Source organism: Ranitomeya imitator, chromosome 1, assembly GCF_032444005.1.
Source record: "Ranitomeya imitator isolate aRanImi1 chromosome 1, aRanImi1.pri, whole genome shotgun sequence".
Taxonomy (NCBI): domain Eukaryota; kingdom Metazoa; phylum Chordata; class Amphibia; order Anura; family Dendrobatidae; genus Ranitomeya; species Ranitomeya imitator.
This window is the reverse complement of record NC_091282.1, coordinates 818,827,240-818,847,666: the sequence shown is the minus strand read 5'-3', so window position 1 is coordinate 818,847,666 and position 20,427 is coordinate 818,827,240. Positions and strand designations below refer to the sequence as shown.

The following is a 20,427-nucleotide window of genomic DNA, read 5'->3' as shown; positions in this document are numbered from 1 at the left end:
GAACCGTATCTGTATTATACGACGGCCGTTTATCTAAATGGCTCTACATGTAATGCATGTGCATGCGGGATCTGCCCATCTCGAATCCGCTGTTACACACAAATGGGGTCCCACCTGCAACCGTGGCTGTGGAGACGGAGCCCATTTTGGTGGAGTCGGAGCCATGGAAATTGAGGAGTCCGAGGTTTGGCTTACTGACTCCACATCCCTGGCAGGGCTGTGTAGTCGGAGTTGTGGAGTCCGTATCATGGAAATTGAGGAGTTGGAGGTTTGGCTTGCCAATTTGTAGAGTCAGTTGTGGAGTCGGTGACATGGAAATTGAGGAGTTGGAGTCGGAGGTTTGGTTTACAGACTCCACAGCCCTGCCTGGAACTACCGTCTTCAACCTCAATAATGTCTGTCTGTCCTTGGAGGAAAGAATTCATCCGGACACCAAATCTTTTAGCCATTTTTGTCACTTTTCAAGGAAGCCTACTTTAAATAAGTTTTGTAATGTGTAATTTCGCTAAGAGTTAATGAGTTGGACCAAACTAGATTTATGTCCTGTGTATAAATTTCCTGGAATGGCTTCATTACATTTCTACAGCACTGTGAGTGCGCACGTGATTGATAACTCGCTCTGCACATGCGCGCTGCAGAGCTGAGAGTGCCATGGTGCTTACAGCTGCCACTTGTTGCTATGAGCGGTGACTTGGGACATCCCACTTCCTTCGGGAGGAAGCGGGGTCACTTTCTCCGGGAGGAAGCGGGGTCACTTTCTCCGGGAGGAAGCGGGGTCACTTTCTCCGGGAGGAAGCGGGGTCACTTTCTCCGGGAGGAAGCGGGGTCACTTTCTCCGGGAGGAAGCGGGGTCACTTTCTCCGGGAGGAAGCGGGGTCACTTTCTCCGGGAGGAAGCGGGGTCACTTTCTCCGGGAGGAAGCGGGGTCACTTTCTCCGGGAGGAAGCGGGGTCACTTTCTCCGGGAGGAAGCGGGGTCACTTTCTCCGGGAGTTCTCTCGCCAGCATTGTAACACCAGTCACTTATAGACTAACCCTAGATCTGCAGCTAAATAGTGTTTTCCGAGCTAACATTTAATGGTTTATTTTTATCAGTTAGCAAAATGTAAAGTGAAGGAGCATAAGAGAAATGTAAGTCAAATCAATCTTAAGGTGTCTGGAATGGCTTCCCTGCCGAGTTTCTTCATAACCCATGCACAAGTGTACCTAGAATTGATGCTGTTGTGAAGGCCCGTAGAGCTGCTCTGATTTTAGGTTTGTTTTGTCTGCTCACTAAACCTAAACTACTAACACTTCTGTTCTTGAAAGCATTCTTGGCAACATTTTTGCTCACCTGCTTAAAACGTTTTTCCAGTAATGTATGTGTGTATATATATATATATATATATATATATATATATATATATATATATATATATATATATATATATATATATATATATTATCTCCTTGTGCACACAGCAGAGCCATGTGTGAAGGCATATGGCGTCCATGAAATTCTGTTATGGAGCCGTAGGCACTGTATTACCGTTTTGTAACCCTGTACGCCACCACTTTGCATACATAATCTCTTCTGTATGCCTTTTATTTGCATATGAAGTACTCCAGGGCCTCATAGACTTCTATAGGGACAGTATTACAACTTGAACATTTTAGTGAGCCATGGTACTATGGCTTCAGTCATAAAATGTTAAAACTGTGAAGTCCAATGCCTGCCATTAATTGTAAGTGATCTCGGTTGTTTGTGCTGTCTGCATAAAGTCCTCTGTGTCCATTGTGCAGCTGTTTGGTCGTTAATATATGGTAACCATGGTTAGTGATCATGTAATATTAGTGCAATGCTTGGCTCACAGCACAGATCAGACACTAGTCCTAACTTTTTGGTGTAATTGTGTCCCTTTCTTTTTCTCCTGTTAGATTTCATGCTGCAATCACATGGTTTGCCTCCAGTCTATTTTGGAGCAAGGAAATCTTCGATCTGGCACTTTCTAAAGAAGTCATTGAAACCTTGCCATGCAAAGAATGCCAGTTTACCCAAGCTGAGTCTTTAACGCAGCTGACTGCTGGGACTTCATCGCTGCTGGCCCCCCACAGGTCTTCGTTGTTTAGTTTTAATACATTCAGAAGGTGGAGGAGGCAGCACGTGGTCCCCCTCGCCCGCCTCACCGCGCAATGAAGCTGCAGGCGGTGATGGAGACGCTTCAGCGCCAGCAGCAGGCGCGGCTGCAGCAGGAACTTGAAGCAAGGCAGCTTCAGCAGGAATCGGCAGGCGCCCACCCTGAAGGGGGTTATCCTACCAATGGTACTGAAGATGCTGAGCCAGAGTCCTTAAAAATGCAGCGTGCGCAGGTAGCAGCTCTTGCCGCCATGAGGGCTGCAGCTGCTGGCTTAAGTCAACAACCAAGTCCAGCTGCTTCAGAAGACGACGACGATGATGATGAGGAGAGTATGCCATCGGAGGATGAAAGGGATGTGGAAAGTGAACACTTCCAGGATATGGGTTCGGAGGAGGACGAACTGTAAGTGTTTCTCTCCACAATTCGTAACCATTAAGGTTACTGTGCGTGGGAGGCCATGCACCTCTTACTTGTACTCTGTGTGTTTTCCTGCAGTTCCTAACTTTGTTTGCACACTTTATGTCCTGTGTAAGGGTCAGGGTTATCCATGTTAAACAGGCACAAATGTAAATGAAATAAGTAATCCCAGGTAGAAAATGACTTAAGGCCTATTTGCTGCCATTTTTCAGATGAGTTAGTAGTAGTGGTAGCTGACTGACTGTTTTGTATTGATTAAAGTATAGATATATTATGTATCACTTTATTTTCAATATCTAGGGTCCGTTAAGCAGTTCTCCTAACTTCCCCATACACTGAGCATGCATCGGCTCTCAATGGTGAATTAACCTCTCCCAGACTCCTAGCAGCTGCTAATATCCCATGATAATACCTCTAACATGCCGGATCCTTCTTTTCCCTGTAATCGGCAATTGGGGAAGAGTCAGAACAGCCACATACATATCGACGGAGGACCCCCTGAAAGTGTGTGTGCCCTAATTTTACAGTCTTCATAACGAATATCCTAAAGAGAAAGTAGAATGTACTTGTTAATGTATCCTACAAGATTAACGCGAACAGTGGAGGAAATCATTAACATGCTGATCTAATTAACGACTTTATTTGTCTGTGGCGTCCTGCTTCGTAAAGAGAAGCAGTAATGTGTGGTGCCCCTTGGATGACCTAGTGATAGTGTGTGCCAGAAGCTGGCAGCAGGCCCGCCTGTGTTGTCAGTCAGAGGCGGTTAGAAACCTCAGACAGCAGTTTTGAAGTGGCAGGATCCTTTGTTTGCACGATCTGTGCCAAGTTGTACATGGTTTGTTCTCTTATTGGAGCAGCTCTGACTGACTGGCTAATGTTACCTACTTTGACGATTGTTTGATTTGGCTGCTGATAATATGTACGTACATTTTCATCTCTAGTCGATCGGTCTACTCCTCATCTGGGAATGATATCATTAGGCACTTGTTGAAATGCCTCAAATTCCATTTTTTTTTTGTTTTGTTTGTTTTTCAACTCAGGAAGGGAAAATGGGATGAAGATGATTTTGAAGAGGAAGACGACTATGATGATATGGAGGAAGGACTTGATGTGGGTGAATCTGGCAGGCCGGGTAAAGGGGCAGGCTTGCAACCTAAGCACCCTGCTCAACAGACCTTACCGTCACGCCCAGCGGGTGGTGCAGAGCGTCCAGGACTTCCACAAAATGCACATCCTCCAATTCAGGATCATGGCGATTGGACATATGAAGAACAATTCAAACAGGTGTGTACATCAGTGAGCATGGAATGTGAATGGTTAACATGGAATTTCAATGATTCAGTCAGCTTGTAAATTACCATCTTATTAGGGTATTGGGATATCCTAGGTGCGGCCCGTTGGAACGCCTCTGTGATGTGTTGTTTTAGTGGCACACATTCTGGTATTTCAGAGTGTTAAATGGACAGACATATAATGCTACGGGTTACACTAGAGGGTTAATATATGCAGACGCTGGACTCGTATGCTCTGATAATTACTGTGTTGGCTTCGTTTCTTTACTTTTTTTTTAGAACTTTTAACTGAAATTGTGTATTCCATATAGAATGTAGCGCACTGGGATTGCACCTCTCTGCAATCGAACTGGGGCTTGCAAATTTTAAAGAAATGGCAAATAGTCTGTCAGGTTGCTGCTCATTTGACGGTTTCAGTATCTCCTATATATCTCACTGTAGTTACTATGAATGTGTAGAAAACATTCCTACAAGGCATCCATCCATGTTCTGTCACCCTGGGGTCAGACCTTTACACATCAAGTAGCTACACACATTGAAGTTCTTCCTATAAAAAAAAAAAAATCCAATGTATTTGCACGGCAGTTGTCTTCTCTTGGCAACATGTTGTTGTCGCTTGGTGGAAATTTGCATGCGAAATGGGACTGATGTCCTGGTGGTTTATGATATGGTATCCGTTAACGTGGTTTATATCCTTGTGTGTATGTGTCTAGACCAGTGTTTCTCAACTCCAGTCCTCAAGAGCCACCAACAGGTCATGTTTTCAGGATTTCCTTAAGGCCCCTTCACATTTAGCGACGCTGCAGCGATACCGACAACGATCCGCTGCAGTGTCGCTGTTTGGTCGCTGGAGAGCTGTCACACAGACCGCTCTCCAGCGACCAACGATGCCGGTAACCAGGGTAAACATCGGGTAACTAAGCGCAGGGCCGCGCTTAGTAACCCGATGTTTACCCTGGTTACCATGCTAAAAGTAAAAAAAAAACAAACACTACATACTTACCTACAGCCGTCTGTCCTCCAGCGCTGCGCTCTGCTTCTCTGCTCTCCTCCTGTACTGTCTGGGAGCCGGAAAGCAGAGCGGTGACGTCACCGCTCTGCTTTCCGGCTCACAGCCAGTACAGGAGGAGTGCAGAGCACAGCGCTGGAGGACAGACGGCTGTAGGTAAGTATCTAGTGTTTGTTTTTTTTTTTACTTTTAGCATGGTAACCAGGGTAAACATCGGGTTACTAAGCGCGGCCCTGCGCTTAGTTACCCGATGTTTACCCTGGTTACCAGTGAAGACATCGCTGGATCGGTGTCACACACGCCGATCCAGCGATGTCAGCAGGAGTCCAGTGACGAAATAAAGTTCTGGACTTTATTCAGCGACCAACGATCTCCCAGCAGGGGCCTGATCGTTGGTCGCTGTCACACATAACAATTTCATTAACGATATCGTTGCTACGTCACAAATAGCAACGATATCGTTAACAATATCGTTATGTGTGAAGGTACCTTTAGTATTGCACAGGTGATAATTTCATCACCTGCTCAAGCATTAATTCCATCACCTATGCAATAGTAAGGAAATCCTGAAAACATGACCTGTTGGTGGGACTTGAGGACTGGAGTTGAGAAACACTGGTCTAGACACTTCTTCATAGAGTCTTATGTAAAATACTGGAACCAAGCAGCAGTCTGTTTATGGAATATACTGCATGTTCTGCTGCCTTATACTATATTTGTCTATAACAATATCATGGGCCTAACAGTATATAGGTCAGAAATGGAAGAAGGGTCCATGATGACTGGGTTCCAACACTAGTGGGAAAATGTTAAGACATAACTTTTACTGTCCAATTAAAAGCATGGTTAAAAAAAAAGGAGCCATAAGCTTGTGTGTTTCAAGTTAGCTACCCGTGATTAGGGGTATATTAACGGTGTCCTATAGAGAAGTAATGTTCTTTGTTTCTCCCATATTACCAGGCTGGGCAGGGAAGTGAATGGGGCCAGGCAGTCTCTGTCCCTTTTGAGTTTTGGAATTGGTGGAAGTCTTGGCCATTTGGACCCCCACCATTGATAAAGTGGGAAACCCCTTTTAGGACAGTTGGTAACAAAAATACTCTGGTCATCCATTGTCATCATTAATTTGCCTTTACACTCTATGATAATGTGTGTGTTTGTAATGCTTGACCTGAAATCTAAAAGTGTTATACTCATCAGACATTCATGGTCCAGTTATGGATCTCTTGACCCAAGCTCGACAACTTGGCACATGCCTACGAGGCTATTCTGTTTAGGTCAGGATAACCATGGCCGTTGCGTACTAGGACCATCCTTGGGGTGTGGCGAGTCCTTCTTTTTGTGGTAATCTTATCAGCTTGGTACAAAAGCTGGTCACCAGACTCTGGTTTCAATGCCAGCTCATCAAGCGATGGCACTAGCACACCTATCGCAGGTCATGCTGTTATCTCAGGTACAAGTTAGCCGTGCTCCTTGGCTTGCAGAGGGAGAATTGAGCCCAGATCTGTATCCACCTTGCCAAGGGAAAGTGGACATTGCAGTGTGTTCTATCTAGTCGGGCAGAGGCCATCAGTATATTCCTTAGTGGCTTTTCTCTCAGGCTGACATAGGAGAGCCCAGAGTGGACAAATCCTGCAAGCACTTCTTTTGCTTCCCATGTTCTCTAGTAGTAGGATATTATACAGGTCCTTCTCAAAAAATTAGCATATAGTGTTAAATTTCATTATTAACCCCTTCATGACCCAGCCTATTTTGACCTTAAAGACCTTGCCGTTTTTTGCAATTCTGACCAGTGTCCATTCATGAGGTAATAACTCAGGAACGCTTCAATGGATCCTAGCGGTTCTGAGATTGTTTTTTCGTGACATATTGGGCTTCATGTTAGTGGTAAATTTAGGTCAATAAATTCTGTGTTTATTTGTGATAAAAACGGAAATTTGGCGAAAATTTTGAAAATTTCGCAATTTTCACATTTTGAATTTTTATTCTGTTAAACCAGAGAGTTATGTGACACAAAATAGTTAATAAATAACATTTCCCACACGTCTACTTTACATCAGCACAATTTTGGAAACAAAATTTTTTTTTGCTAGGAAGTTATAAGGGTTAAAATTTGACCAGCGATTTCTCATTTTTACAACGAAATTTACAAAACCATTTTTTTTAGGGACCACCTCACATTTGAAGTCAGTTTGAGGGGTCTATATGGCTGAAAATACCCAAAAGTGACACCACTCTAAAAACTGCACCCCTCAAGGTGCACAAAACCACATTCAAGAAGTTTATTAACCCTTCAGGTGCTTCACAGCAGCAGAAGCAACATGGAAGGAAAAAATGAACATTTAACTTTTTAGTCACAAAAATGATTTTTCAGCAACAATTTTTTTATTTTCCCAATGGTAAAAGGAGAAATTGAACAATGAAAGTTGTTGTCCAATTTGTCCTGAGTACGCTGATACCTCATATGTGGGGTTAAACCACTGTTTGGGTGCACGACAGGGCTTGGAAGGGAAGGAGCGCCATTTGACTTTTTGAATGAAAAATTGGCTGCACTCTTTAGCGGACACCATGTCACATTTGGAGAGCCCCCGTGTCCCTAAAAATTGGAGCTCCCCCACAAGTGACCCCATTTTGGAAACTAGACGCCCCAAGGAACTTATCTAGATGCATAGTGAGCCCTTTAAACCCCCAGGTGCTTCACAAATTGATCCGTAAAAATGAAAAAGTACTTTTTTTTCACAAAAAAATTCTTTTAGCCTCAATTTTTTCATTTTCACATGGACAACAGGATAAAATGGATCCTAAAATTTGTTTGGCAATTTCTCCTGAGTACACCGATACTTCACATGTGGGGGTAAACCACTGTTTGGGCACATGGTAAGGCTCGGAAGGGAAGGAGCGCCATTTGACTTTTTGAATGAAAAATTATCTCCATCGTTAGCGGACACCATGTCGCGTTTGGAGAGACCCTGTGTGCTTAAACATTGGAGCTCCCCCACAAGTGACCCCATTTTGGAAACTGGACCCCCCAAGGAACTTATCTAGATGCCTATTGAGCACTTTAAACCCTCAGGTGCTTCACAAATTGATCCGTAAAAATGAAAAAGTACTTTTTTTTCACAAAAAATTTATTTTTGCCTCAATTTTTTCATTTTCACATGGGCAATAGGATAAAATGGATCCTAAAATTTGTTGAGCAATTTCTCCCGAGTACGCCGATACCTCATATGTGGGGGTAAACCACTGTTTGGGCACACGGCAGGGCTCGGAAGGGAAGGCGCGCCTTTTAACTTTTTGAATGGAAAATTAGCTCCAATTGTTAGCGGACACCATGTCGCATTTGGAGAGCCCCTGTGTGCCTATGCAATGGAGCTCCCCCACAAGTGACCCCATTTTGGAAACTAGACCCCCCAAGGAACTTATCTAGATGCATACTGAGCACTTTAAACCCCCAGGTGCTTCACAGAAGTTTATAATGCAGAGCCATGAAAATAAAAAATAATTTTTCTTTTCTCAAAAATGATTTTTTAGCCTGGAATTTCCTATTTTGCCAATGGTAATAGGAGAAATTGGACCACAAATGTTGTTGTCCAGTTTGTCCTGAGTATGCAGATACCCCATATGTGGGGGTAAACCACTGTTTGGGTGCACGGCAGGGCTCAGAAGGGAAGGCACGCCATTTGGCTTTTTAAATGGAAAATTATCTCCAATCATTAGCGGACACCATGTCGCGTTTGGAGAGCCCCTGTGTGCCTAAACATTGGAGATCCCCCACAAATTACCCCATTTTGGAAACTAGACCCCCAAAGGAACTAATCTAGATGTGTAGTGAGCACTTTGAACCCTCAAGTGCTTCACAGAAGTTTATAACGCAGAGCCATGAAAATAAAAAAATAAAATTATTTTCTCAAAAATGAATTTTAGCCCGCAATTTTTTATTTTCCCAAGGGTAACAGGAGAAATTTGACCCCAAAAGTTGTTGTCCAGTTTCTCCTGAGTACGCTGATACCCCATATGTGGGGGTAAACCACTGTTTAGGCACATGCTGGGGCTCGGAAGTGAAGTAGTGACGTTTTGAAATGCAGACTTTGATGGAATGCTCTGTGGGCGTCACGTTGCGTTTGCAGAGCCCCTGATGTGGCTAAACAGTAGAAACCCCCCACAAGTGTCCCCATTTTGGAAACTAGACCCCCAAAGGAACTTATCTAGATGTGAGGTGAGCACTTTGAACCCCCAAGTGCTTCACAGAAGTTCATAACACAGAGCAGTGAAAATAATAAATACGTTTTCTTTCCTCAAAAATAATTTTTTAGCCCAGAATTTTTTATTTTCCCAAGGGTTACAGGAGAAATTGGACCACAAAAGTTGTTGTCCAGTTTCTCCTGAGTACGCTGATACCCCATGTGTGGGGGTAAACCACTGTTTGGGCACACGTGGGGGCTCAGAAGGAAAGTAGTGACTTTTGAAATGCAGACTTTGATGGAATGGTCTGCGGGCGTCACATTGCGTTTGCAGAGCCCCTGGTGTGCCTAAACAGTAGAAACCCCCCACAAGTGACCCCATTTTGGAAACTAGACCCCCAAAGGAACTTATCTAGATGTGTGGTGAGCACTTTCAACCCCCAAGTGCTTTACAGAAGTTTATAACGCAGAGCCGTGAAAATAATAAATACGTTTTCTTTCCTTAAAAATAATTTTTTAGCCCAGAATTTTTTATTTTCCCAAGGGTTACAGGAGAAATTGGACCACAAAAGTTGTTGTCCAGTTTCTCCTGAGTACGCTGATGCCCCATGTGTGGGGGTAAACCACTGTTTGGGCACACGTGGGGGCTCAGAAGGGAAGTAGTGACTTTTGAAATGCAGACTTTGATGGAATGGTCTGCGGGCGTCACGTTGCGTTTGCAGAGCCCCTGGTGTGCCTAAACAGTAGAAACCCCCCACAAGTGACCCCATTTTGGAAACTAGACCCCCCAAGGAACTTATCTAGATATGTGGTGAGCACTTTGAACCCCCAAGTGCTTCACAGACGTTTACAACGCAGAGCCGTGAAAATAAAAAATCATTTTTCTTTCCTCAAAAATGATGTTTTAGCAAGCAATTTTTTATTTTCTCAAAGGTAACAGGAGAAATTGGACCCCAGTAATTGTTGCGCAGTTTGTCCTGAGTATGCTGGTACCCCATATGTGGGGGTAAACCACTGTTTGGGCACACGTCGGGGTTCGGAAGTGAGGGAGCACCATTTGAATTTTTGAATACAAGATTGGCTGGAATCAATGGTGGCGCCATGTTGCGTTTGGAGACCCCCTGAAGTGCCTAAACAGTGGAAACCCCTCAATTCTACCTCCAACACACCCCTAACCCTTATCCCAACTGTAGCCGTAACCCTAATCACAACCCTAACCCCAACACACCCCTAACCACAACCCTAACCCCAACACACCCCTAACCCTAACCACAACCCTAATTCCAACCCAACCCTAAGGCTATGTGCCAACGTTGCGGATTCGTATGAGATTTTTCAGCACCATTTTTGAAAAATCCGCGGGTAAAAGGCACTGCGTTTTACCTGTGGATTTACCGTGGATTTCCAGTGTTTTTTGTGCGGATTTCACCTGTGGATTCCTATTGAGGAACAGGTGTAAAACGCTGCGGAATCCGCACAAAGAATTGGCATGCTGCGGAAAATACAACGCAGCGTTCCCGCGCGGTATTTCCTGCACCATGGGCACAGCGGATTTGGTTTTCCATATGTTTACATGGTACTGTAAACCTGATGGAACACTGCTGCGGATCCTCAGCGGCCAATCCGCAGTGTGGGCACATAGCCTAATTCTAAAGGTATGTGCACACGCTGCAGAAAATGCTGCGGATCCGCAGCAGTTTCCCATGAGTTTACAGTTCAATGTGAACCTATGGGAACCAAAAATCGCTGTACACATGCTGCGGAAAAACTGCACGGAAACGCAGCGGTTTACATTCCGCAGCATGTCACTTCTTTCTGCGGATTCCGCAGCGGTTTTACAACTGCTCCAATAGAAAATCGCAGTTGTAAAACCGCAGTGAAATGCGCAGAAAAACCGCGGTAAATCCACGATAAATCGGCAGCGGTTTAGCACTGTGGATTTTTCAAATCCGCTGCGGAAAAATCCGCATAGGACCAGAATACGTGTGCACATACCGAAACCCTAACCCTACCCCTACCCCTAACCCTAGCCCTAACCCTAGCCCTAACCCTAACCCTACCCCTAACCCTACCCCTAACCCTAACCCTACCCCTAACCCTACCCCTAACCCTAACCCTACCCCTAACCCTACCCCTAACCCTAACCCTAGTTCTTACCCCAACCTTAGTGAAAAAAAAAAAAATTCTTTATTTTTTTTATTGTTCCTATCTATGGGGGGTGACAAAGGGGGGGGGGTCATTTACTATTTTTTTTATTTTGATCACTGAGATAGGTTATATCTCAGTGATCAAAATTCACTCTGGAACGAATCTGCCGGCCGGCAGATTCGGCGGGCGCACTGCACATGCGCCCGCCATTTTGGAAGATGGCGGCGCCCAGGAAAGAAGACGGACGGACCTCGGGCGGCTAGGTAAGTATAAGGGGGGGAGATCAGGGCACGGGGGGGGCGTCGGAGCACGGGGGGGTGGATCGGAGCATGGGGGGGTGGATCGGAACACGGGAGGGAGGATTGGAGCACGGGGGAGGATTGGAGCACGGGGTGAGGGATCGCTGTGCGGGGGGGGTGGATCGGAGCACGGGGGGGGGGTCGCTGTGTGCGGGGGGGGGGGATCGGAGTGCGGGGGGGGTGATTGGAGCGCGGGGGGTGTGATTGGTGCACGGGGGAAGCGGACAGGAGGACGGGGGAGCGGAGCACAGGACGGAGGGGAGCGGACCACAGATCGGGGGGCTGGGGGGGCGATCGGAGGAGTGGAGTGGGTGCACATTAGTGTGTCCAGCCATGGCCGATGATATTGCAGCATCGGCCATGGCTGGATTGTAATATTTCACCAGTTTTTTAGGTGAAATATTACAAATCGCTCTGATTGGCAGTTTCACTTTCAACAGCCAATCAGAGCGATCGTAGCCACGAGGGGGTGAAGCCACCCCCCCTGGGCTAAACTACCACTCCCCCTGTCCCTGCAGATCGGGTGAAATGGGAGTTAACCCTTTCACCCGGCCTGCAGGGACGCGATCTTTCCATGACGCATATGCTGCGTCATGGGTCGGAATGGCACCGACTTTCATGACGCAGCGTATGCGTCAAAGGTCGGGAAGGGGTTAACCATAATGTAATGATTACAATTAAACTTTCATATATTATAGATTCATTATCCACCAACTGAAATTTGTCACGTCTTTTATTGTTTTAATACTGATGATTTTGGCATACAACTCCTGATAACCCAAAAAACCTGTCTCAATAAATTAGCATATTTCACCCATCCAATCAAATAAAAGTGTTTTTTAATAACAAACAAAAAACCATCAAATAATAATGTTCAGTTATGCACTCAATACTTGGTCGGGAATCCTTTGGCAGAAATGACTGCTTCAATGCGGCGTGGCATGGAGGCAATCAGCCTGTGACACTGCTGAGATGTTATGGAGGCCCAGGATGCTTCAATAGCGGCCTTAAGCTCATCCAGAGTGTTGGGTCTTGCGTATCTCAACTTTCTCTTCACAATATCCCACAGATTCTCTATGGGGTTCAGGTCAGGAGAGTTGGCAGGCCAATTGAGCACAGTAATACCATGGTCAGTAAACCATTTACCAGTGGTTTTGGCACTGTGAGCAGGTGCCAGGTTGTGCTGAAAAATGAAATCTTCATCTCCATAAAGCATTTCAGCCGATGGAAGCATGAAGTGCTCCAAAATCTCCTGATAGCTAGCTGCATTGACCCTGCCCTTGATGAAACACAGTGGACCAACACCAGCAGCTGACATGGCACCCCACACCATCACTGACTGTGGGTACTTGACACTGGACTTCAGGCATTTTGGCATTTCCTTCTCCCCAGTCTTCCTCCAGACTCTGGCACCTTGATTTCCGAATGACATGCAAAATTTGCTTTCATCAGAAAAAAGTACTTGGGACCACTTAGCAACAGTCCAGTGCTGCTTCTCTGTAGCCCATTTCGGCACCTGTAGCCCATTTCCTGCACACGCCTGTGCACGGTGGCTCTGGATGTTTCCACACCAGACTCAGTCCACTGCTTCCTCAGGTTCCCCAAGGTCTGGAATCGGTCCTTCTCCACAATCTTCCTCAGGGTCCGGTCTCCTCTTCTCGTTGTACAGCGTTTTCTGCCACACTGTTTCCTTCCAACAGACTTACCATTGAGGTGCCTTGATACAGCACTCTGGGAACAGCCTATTTGTTGAGAAATTTCTTTCTGGGTCTTACCCTCTTGCTTGAGGGTGTCAATGATGGCCTTCTTGACATCTGTCAGGTCGCTAGTCTTACCCATGATGGGGGTTTTGAGTAATGAACCAGGCAGGGAGTTTATAAAAGCCTCAGGTATCTTTTGCATGTGTTTAGAGTTAATTAGTTGATTCAGAAGATTAGGGTAATAGGTCGTTTAGAGAACCTTTTCTTGATATGCTAATTTGAGACAGGTTTTTTGGGTTATCAGGAGTTGTATGCCAAAATCATCAGTATTAAAACAATAAAAGACGTGACAAATTTCAGTTGGTGGATAATGAATCTATAATATATGAAAGTTTAATTGTAATCATTACATTATGGTAAATAATGAAATTTAACACTATATGCTAATTTTTTGAGAAGGACCTGTATAACAGGGGACATTGCTCCTGTGCAGCGCCATAAACATATTTTTGGAGGATTTGCTAAATCTAGTGCAAAGGCTGAATGGTTTGTATACCCCATGTGATTGCTCTGAAGTCTTCCTTCTGGAGGCTGCAGGGAACGCTCGCTATTCGCCCTCTGCCCAGTTTGCCGATTTCCTTTCGAGCTATGTCTTGCATTGCAGCTGCTGGCGTTCTGCCTAGCAGCAGGTATTGCGTGACTAGATCCTTGTTTATATCACTGTGCTTCCCCTCTCCTCCCCTGATAATGCTTCTGTGTGTGGGTTTTCTCTCTCTCACTTCCTGTAGCGGGGGAGGGAGCGAGTAGGGTGTGACGCTGCAGGGTGGGCACATAAGGGGTAGCTGGAGGTGTGGGTGCTTCTGCCTGCCTGGTGGCATCTTGAAGTCTTTTGATTTTCTGGCGAATAATTGATATGTATCCAAACCGTCTGATAACTGTATCCGCACCGTTAGGACATTGGCCCAGATTAGGCAGTTTCTCTGGAAATGCTGCAGATTTCACATTTTGCGAAGGGCGAAGTCCGAGGTGAAACTGCAGCATTAATTGACATACAGATGTCAGATGATAAATGTGCAGCACCTTGTAATTTTCTGCACAGCATGTGGTGGAGACTTTGTGAATTCTCATTCATTCTACTTGCACTTAATATGCCTATTTGCTGGCTGGAAGTCTGCAGTGCCCCACAATTTCAGCATAGATGGTGAGACTTTACCAAATCATCGGGACCAGACGTAGCATATTATCCAGGCGGAATTTGGGAGAATATCTGCGGCATCAGCTGACTGCCACTACAGGTGTTAACAATACAAGAATTCAATATATTCCCATGGCCATTACAAAGGAGTGTCTGGCTCCATTTTTACAATGATGTACTGCTGTGGCTTTTGTTGCCGCCCCATGTTCATATACGGTATCCCTTTTTTTTTTTTTTTTTTTTATGCAAATTCATAGCATTTATAGGGCAAAATTTTAGTACTGCTTTTTAGCCATGTGGATTCTTCTGCAAAATGTCCTGTGCTAAAGGGGAACAGTTCCATAAGAACAACAAAGTTGTATGGACCCATTAAAATTGTGAACCTATGCTGTTCTACTATAGGACTCTGATTTTATAGGGGGATTTTTCTGCACAGATTAATAACAACAACAACAACAACAACAATATTATTAATAATAATACATTCTGGAGACCCCCCCCCCTGTTAGCGATACACCATTGTGTGTGTGCAGTATGGAAAGTGTTCTGTTTGCATTATAGAAAATGTGGTTCCTGTGGACCAGCTGGTTTTTACTTTGATGTATAAGACTGTATTATAAAGCATTGATAATTTTTAGGCCCATGGCACATAGTAAGATCCGTCAACTGTTTTTTTTTAATACTTGGTGTACTTTAAAATAAGTATGCAACTTACTGGAGATTTTGAGAAGTAATATGTAAAATGTTTACTAAACATGACTATAGTGCATTGTTGCAAATTCTTCAAGGAGTTGCCCCTACAACGGTTTTCTCGGATTCTTCAAATTTGGCCTGAAGGTAAATGAGAGCTGACACTTCCTAGCCCGATGTGACCTACCAAACGCCGTGCCACAGCTGTCGCACCAGTACGGCTAATAAAGAGGAGCTGGGGATGCCAATGGGTGAACGGCTATAGGGGCTCTTCCCCAGCATCCACCAATTATTTCCATTTTTAAGTCTGGCCTCAGAAAACCCCTTAATACCTACAAACTCCTAGCACAATTTCTGATTGCCACGTCACATAATCCGGATTTATTATAGTTTGTGGAACACGATAACTTTCTGATATATGTGAAAGCCTTTCTTACATGTAATAAACTTCATAAATTCAACAATTAAATGTTTATGTCATTGGTTTAGTTTACTGATTGAGCAGTGAAGGTGCTAGGATAACACGTGGGTGCAAGACTCCTGACTAACGTCTCACAGTGGTCTTTGTGTCCGCCGTTACAGGTGCAGGTATGTTCCCACCTTCCCAGAGAGGTTCTTTATACCCCACTCTTTCATCTCTGTGGAGGGAGGAGATCAGCCGGCTGCACCTGTCTGACTTTTTGTATAGCCGAGATGCACAGAGGTGTCACTGTACATGTGGGGCTTGTTCTTTTGTCTCTGTGCCGGTAATGTCTGGGGACTGTAACCTATTTATATACTATGTAAAAAAAAAAACAGAACCTGAATGGCGAGGTTGTAATGGGGAGGGGGCGACTTGCTCTCTCCATGTGTGTATGTCTGATCTCTATGATGTGTTTGTATGATAACTGCAGTTATATAATATTTCAGCATCACAGTTGACTGATAACTCGCAGGTTCTCTCCAGGAATCATGGTTTGGCTGCTTGCCTGCCCGTCTGTTGATTGTTTCCCGTCTTTGGTTTGGGTATGAGCCATGTTCTATAAACCTTAATCACTTGAAATAACTCCTTCTCTGGCGCAACCGCTAGCTCTTATTGCAAGAGTCACAGGTTAGCAAAGTCTGGAGTTGAGTCAGGTTTTTGGCCAGCGTTTTAAAGCATGACATAGGAAGACATTAGCTACAATGCCTCCGCATCATATGGCTCGGATCACCTGTCAGATCCTGTTAATGTAAAGGTGCCCAATGCAAGTTGAAAGTTGCTGCTGGACTGTCTTCATATAGACTTGTATAGTGCAGAAATCCAGCTGTTCTGTACTAAAACGCTGCCTCAGATGGGCACTAGAAACACATCAAAAATGGCAAATTGCATAAAGATCAGATCGGTATTGTGCATTTTGGTGCTGATACCAGATGTATGTATATTGTCTCTCGGAAATAAATTTATATTGAATCTATTGCATATAAAGAAATCTGTTTTAGAATGTAGTCATTGTAAATGTCTGTTTTCTATACTGGGGCTGCCTTTTACATATGCACGCTGCATGGTCTGAAGTATGTGGCTGCTTAAACATTACAGCCAGGGGGGAATGTATTATTATTTATTATTATTATTATTATTATTTATTATTATTTATTGTGTTAGCGCCATTTATTCCACTTCAATTGAAAGCTTTGTGCTAGATTTTGAAACAAGGGTCCAGAGATTAGGGCAGCACGGTGGCTCAGTGGTTAGCACTGCAGCGCTGGGGTCCTGGGTTCAAATCCCACCTTGGACAACATCTGCAAGGAGTTTGTATGTTCTCCCCGTGTTTGCGTGGGTTTCCTCCGGGCACTCCGGTTTCCTTCCACATTCCAAAGACATACTGACAGGGATTTAGATATTGAGCCCCATTGAGGACAGCAATGATAATGTATGTAAAGCGCTGCGGAATAAGATGGCGCTATATAAGCAAAACATAATAATAATAATACATATCCGATCAAAAGCAGAACTGAATGCTCAATGTGTTTTGGTGCATGGCAGAGTAATAAAAATCCAAGCAACGTTTTACTCCAAATGTGCGACTTGCAAACCTATAATTATAGAAGTCTGACTGATTAAATGTGGAGTGCTATTATACTAGACTCATAATTGTGTGTTTATGCATATATATTACAGGTGCACATTTCTACCAGTGCTTCAGCTCTAATGTGGCTGTGGACCCTCAGATTATCTGGATTTTGCTAAATCTTTGGTTTATGGTTAATGTTCATGCCATAATGCAAGATCGCGTGAGAAGTATTAAGATAGAGGAAGTTTGCATATCAGTCTGTGGGCTACCTAGCCACAATATAAAACCCTGCTTGCAGATTTGGGTTGTGTTTTACGGTATAGCTTCTTTTTTTTTTTTTTTTTCTTTGTGAGCATGAAATAATTTAACCATTTAACTCTTAAATCATAAGTTTTCCTACCTAATGATTATTGTATTGGAAGAATGATTCTGTGGGTGTAGAGCTGCGGAGGTTAAATGGTAACTTACACTCTTATTGATCGGAGGCCTCCCTGTAATTGGCTGTCATAACACAACCCTATCACCGGTCAGAGACGTACGGTACTTAGCGTTGTCTACTGACATGTATGGAAAGCTCGGCCTATGTGGCTGCGTGGGGTGGATTTGTGACACATTCCACTGTCCAGAATAACCTCTTCGGTTTGAGGCACAGAATGCGCTGCCGGTCAGTATGTGCAGGATGTGTTTCCCAAGAACTAGGTGATGGAAGGGAGCAGGCTATTTAGAGGCATAACAAATTGGGAACCTCCAGATGAATGGGAGGTGGGAAACCATGCTTGGTTCTAGCCCTTTCAAACAAAGGACACGTGGAAAGGGCGTGACCTTGATGTACAAAGGGTCCTCTCTGGGCATATTTAATGCATCAGTGAATAAAGATGGTGCTTGAGGAGCCTATTTAGTAATTTGTCTTCTTTCGACTATGTTAGAAATGTTGCAATTGGATGTGTCCACTTTTGGCATTAGTATGTTAGCGAGGGTCTCTATTTTCAACTTTGTGAAATTAATCTACCATTTTTAATTCACCCCCCCTCCCCATTAGTTTTCTACAGTATAACCACACTGCTTCTGAAAGCAGACCATTTCATCTGATTATTAAAGCCACAAATACAGAAAATCCTGTTCCCTCTGTTATGTTCCACCACAGGAAACCTTAGCAGCTGCAACACACTTGTGCTTCTAGATTCTGATACATTGAACCTAGGTTTATCAGTGTTCACAGATCATCTGTGGGGAACGTGCTGTATGCTTTTATTTCCAAGATCTGCCAGAATACCGTTTGGAGTTGCTTCCTGATTATATTATCGTCGTCTGTCGCCCCTCCCGGCTTCTGATGACTGAGCTGTGGAATTCAGATTATTACTGTCACATGTCCTTGGATATTCAGATCATGGCTGCTCATACACCAGTGCAGAAGGGAGTCAGATGCATCATAAAATCTTTAAAGAAAAGACTCTGTGAATCTAAAAACTAGCGCAAACAATCATATTAAAGCTTTCATATTAACGTTCAAGAGCATCTGTCACCAGATCAAGAGTCAGGTTTTGCTCTTGTTTTCATTCCATTCTGCTATATGGTTCCAGAGATGCTATTTGTGGCCTTTACTAAGGGGACAGGGCTTTAGGCTGCTCTGCATTACTTGCTGGGCAATGACCTTGTTGTATAGTTAGTGGCAAAGACAGGGTGAAAAAACCCATATCTCTGAAACCTTTTATGGCGGTCTTATTAAAACAAAAACCAGATTACTCTGGGGAGCAGTGGGTAGAAAATTAGAGCAAACACAAACCTCTTTGAACCTGGTGACGGGACCTCTCTAAATGGTGACATTGTGTTCCTCAGCGCTTTACCGACATTGTGAGCCCCACTGAAAATAGTGATGACAATCTAAACTTCCTATCATTATATCGATGTTGTGAGAAGAAGGCCACACAACACAGAGGGAATGTACCAATTCCATGCATATGTAGATATTGGTTGGCGTTAGACCCAGGTCACCAGCATTGGTGCTGACAACTGCGCCACCTTGCTGATGAGGCCATCTGATGGGTAATTAGGAATTAGTTCCATTTCTGGTCTGCAGTAGTTTCTAAACATGCCCTTTCTGGTGCTTTGTGGTCCCCATTGAGTTCCCTTTAACAATGCCTCACGTATTTATAGTACATGTATGGCAACACCTGGTAACCTTGTGGTGTGCACTTTGTCATCATTCTGCCCTTTTCTGTACTGGAAATCTCTCCATGTACCGACTTCATAATCTAGCGTTGTAACCAGATGGGATGAGAGGGAACTGCAGACTGAAAAGTACTGTGGAGTCGGTAAGCCAAACCTCCGCCCTCCTAATTTCCATGACTCCGACACCCCCAAAATGGGCTCCGACACCACTACTCTGACTCCACAGCCCTGGAAGTTGGTAAGCCAAACCTCCGACTCCTCAATTTACATGCGACCCACTCTGCTTCCACCAAAATGGACTCCGACTCCACAGCCCTGACCCTGAAACAGTCTTGACACAGGAGGTGTGTCTCAAACTATCTTGGACTTCCTGTAGTCCCAGATGACTACTTTGCTCCAATAAAGCTGATCTAAAAGGCAGCAAGATCTGGGGAAAATAAATGTCAGGTAGTCTTGGCCTGTAGGTTTGGTCTTGCATATAATTTTTGTCTAGTCCAATGGTAACGGTTGGGGACCTAACGTACTTTGACACATGAATTATCCGGGAGACACTATTGGTAGGACTGTGTTGTAAACATCACCTCCACAATGTTCAGTTTTCTGAATCCTCTTGTGCCATGTTATGAGTCTTATGACGTTTCCCGTCTGACAATCGTGTTGACCTTCCACTGTATGTATAGCATATAGCCGCCACACCAATGTTGGGATCCTGATAGTTGTTAGCTGCTCTTTGTTTGTCTCCCTGTTTCCATATTCTATTGTTCCTCTTTACAAATGTATAGGCTTTAAATGTGCTGAAGCAAACATTACTAGCCAAGTGGGGAAACAAGTCAGTGGAGTCTTAATGGAAATTTCCAGGCCTGGGTTTATGTACACAGGGTAATGTAACAAACAGGCCTATCCAGTCTGTCCAATTTGTGTTGAAAGCGCAACTGCTAATGTTTAGAAGTACATATTGTGATGGTATTTTACTTGTAGTCTGTAGTAACAATGGCATACTTTTATAATCTGCATCTACGTCCCAGTAACGTCCGTAGGTAAGGGGCAATTTCCTGTCCTTGGAGTTACGGGCACCCAGCAAAAAAAAAAAAAACGTTTTGAGGCTGGAATTACACCAGCAAGATTCATACAGTTTGGCTTTTTAACCAAAAGCAGAAGTTTATTCAAAAGGATATGTAGGC

The 20,427-nt window shown here is 44.2% G+C and overlaps 1 protein-coding gene across 1 annotated transcript in view; it reads left to right on the top strand.

Annotated features, from left to right (window-relative positions):
- ARID3A (AT-rich interaction domain 3A) overlaps window positions 1–20,427 on the top strand; it is a 41,637-nt gene that overhangs the window by 528 nt on the left and 20,682 nt on the right. The window contains exons 2-3 of the mRNA XM_069740059.1: window positions 1,917–2,518; window positions 3,574–3,817. Of these exons, the coding sequence (XP_069596160.1) occupies window positions 2,172–2,518; window positions 3,574–3,817 (591 nt within the window). The 5' untranslated portion in view covers window positions 1,917–2,171. The remainder of the gene's footprint in view (window positions 1–1,916; window positions 2,519–3,573; window positions 3,818–20,427) is intronic.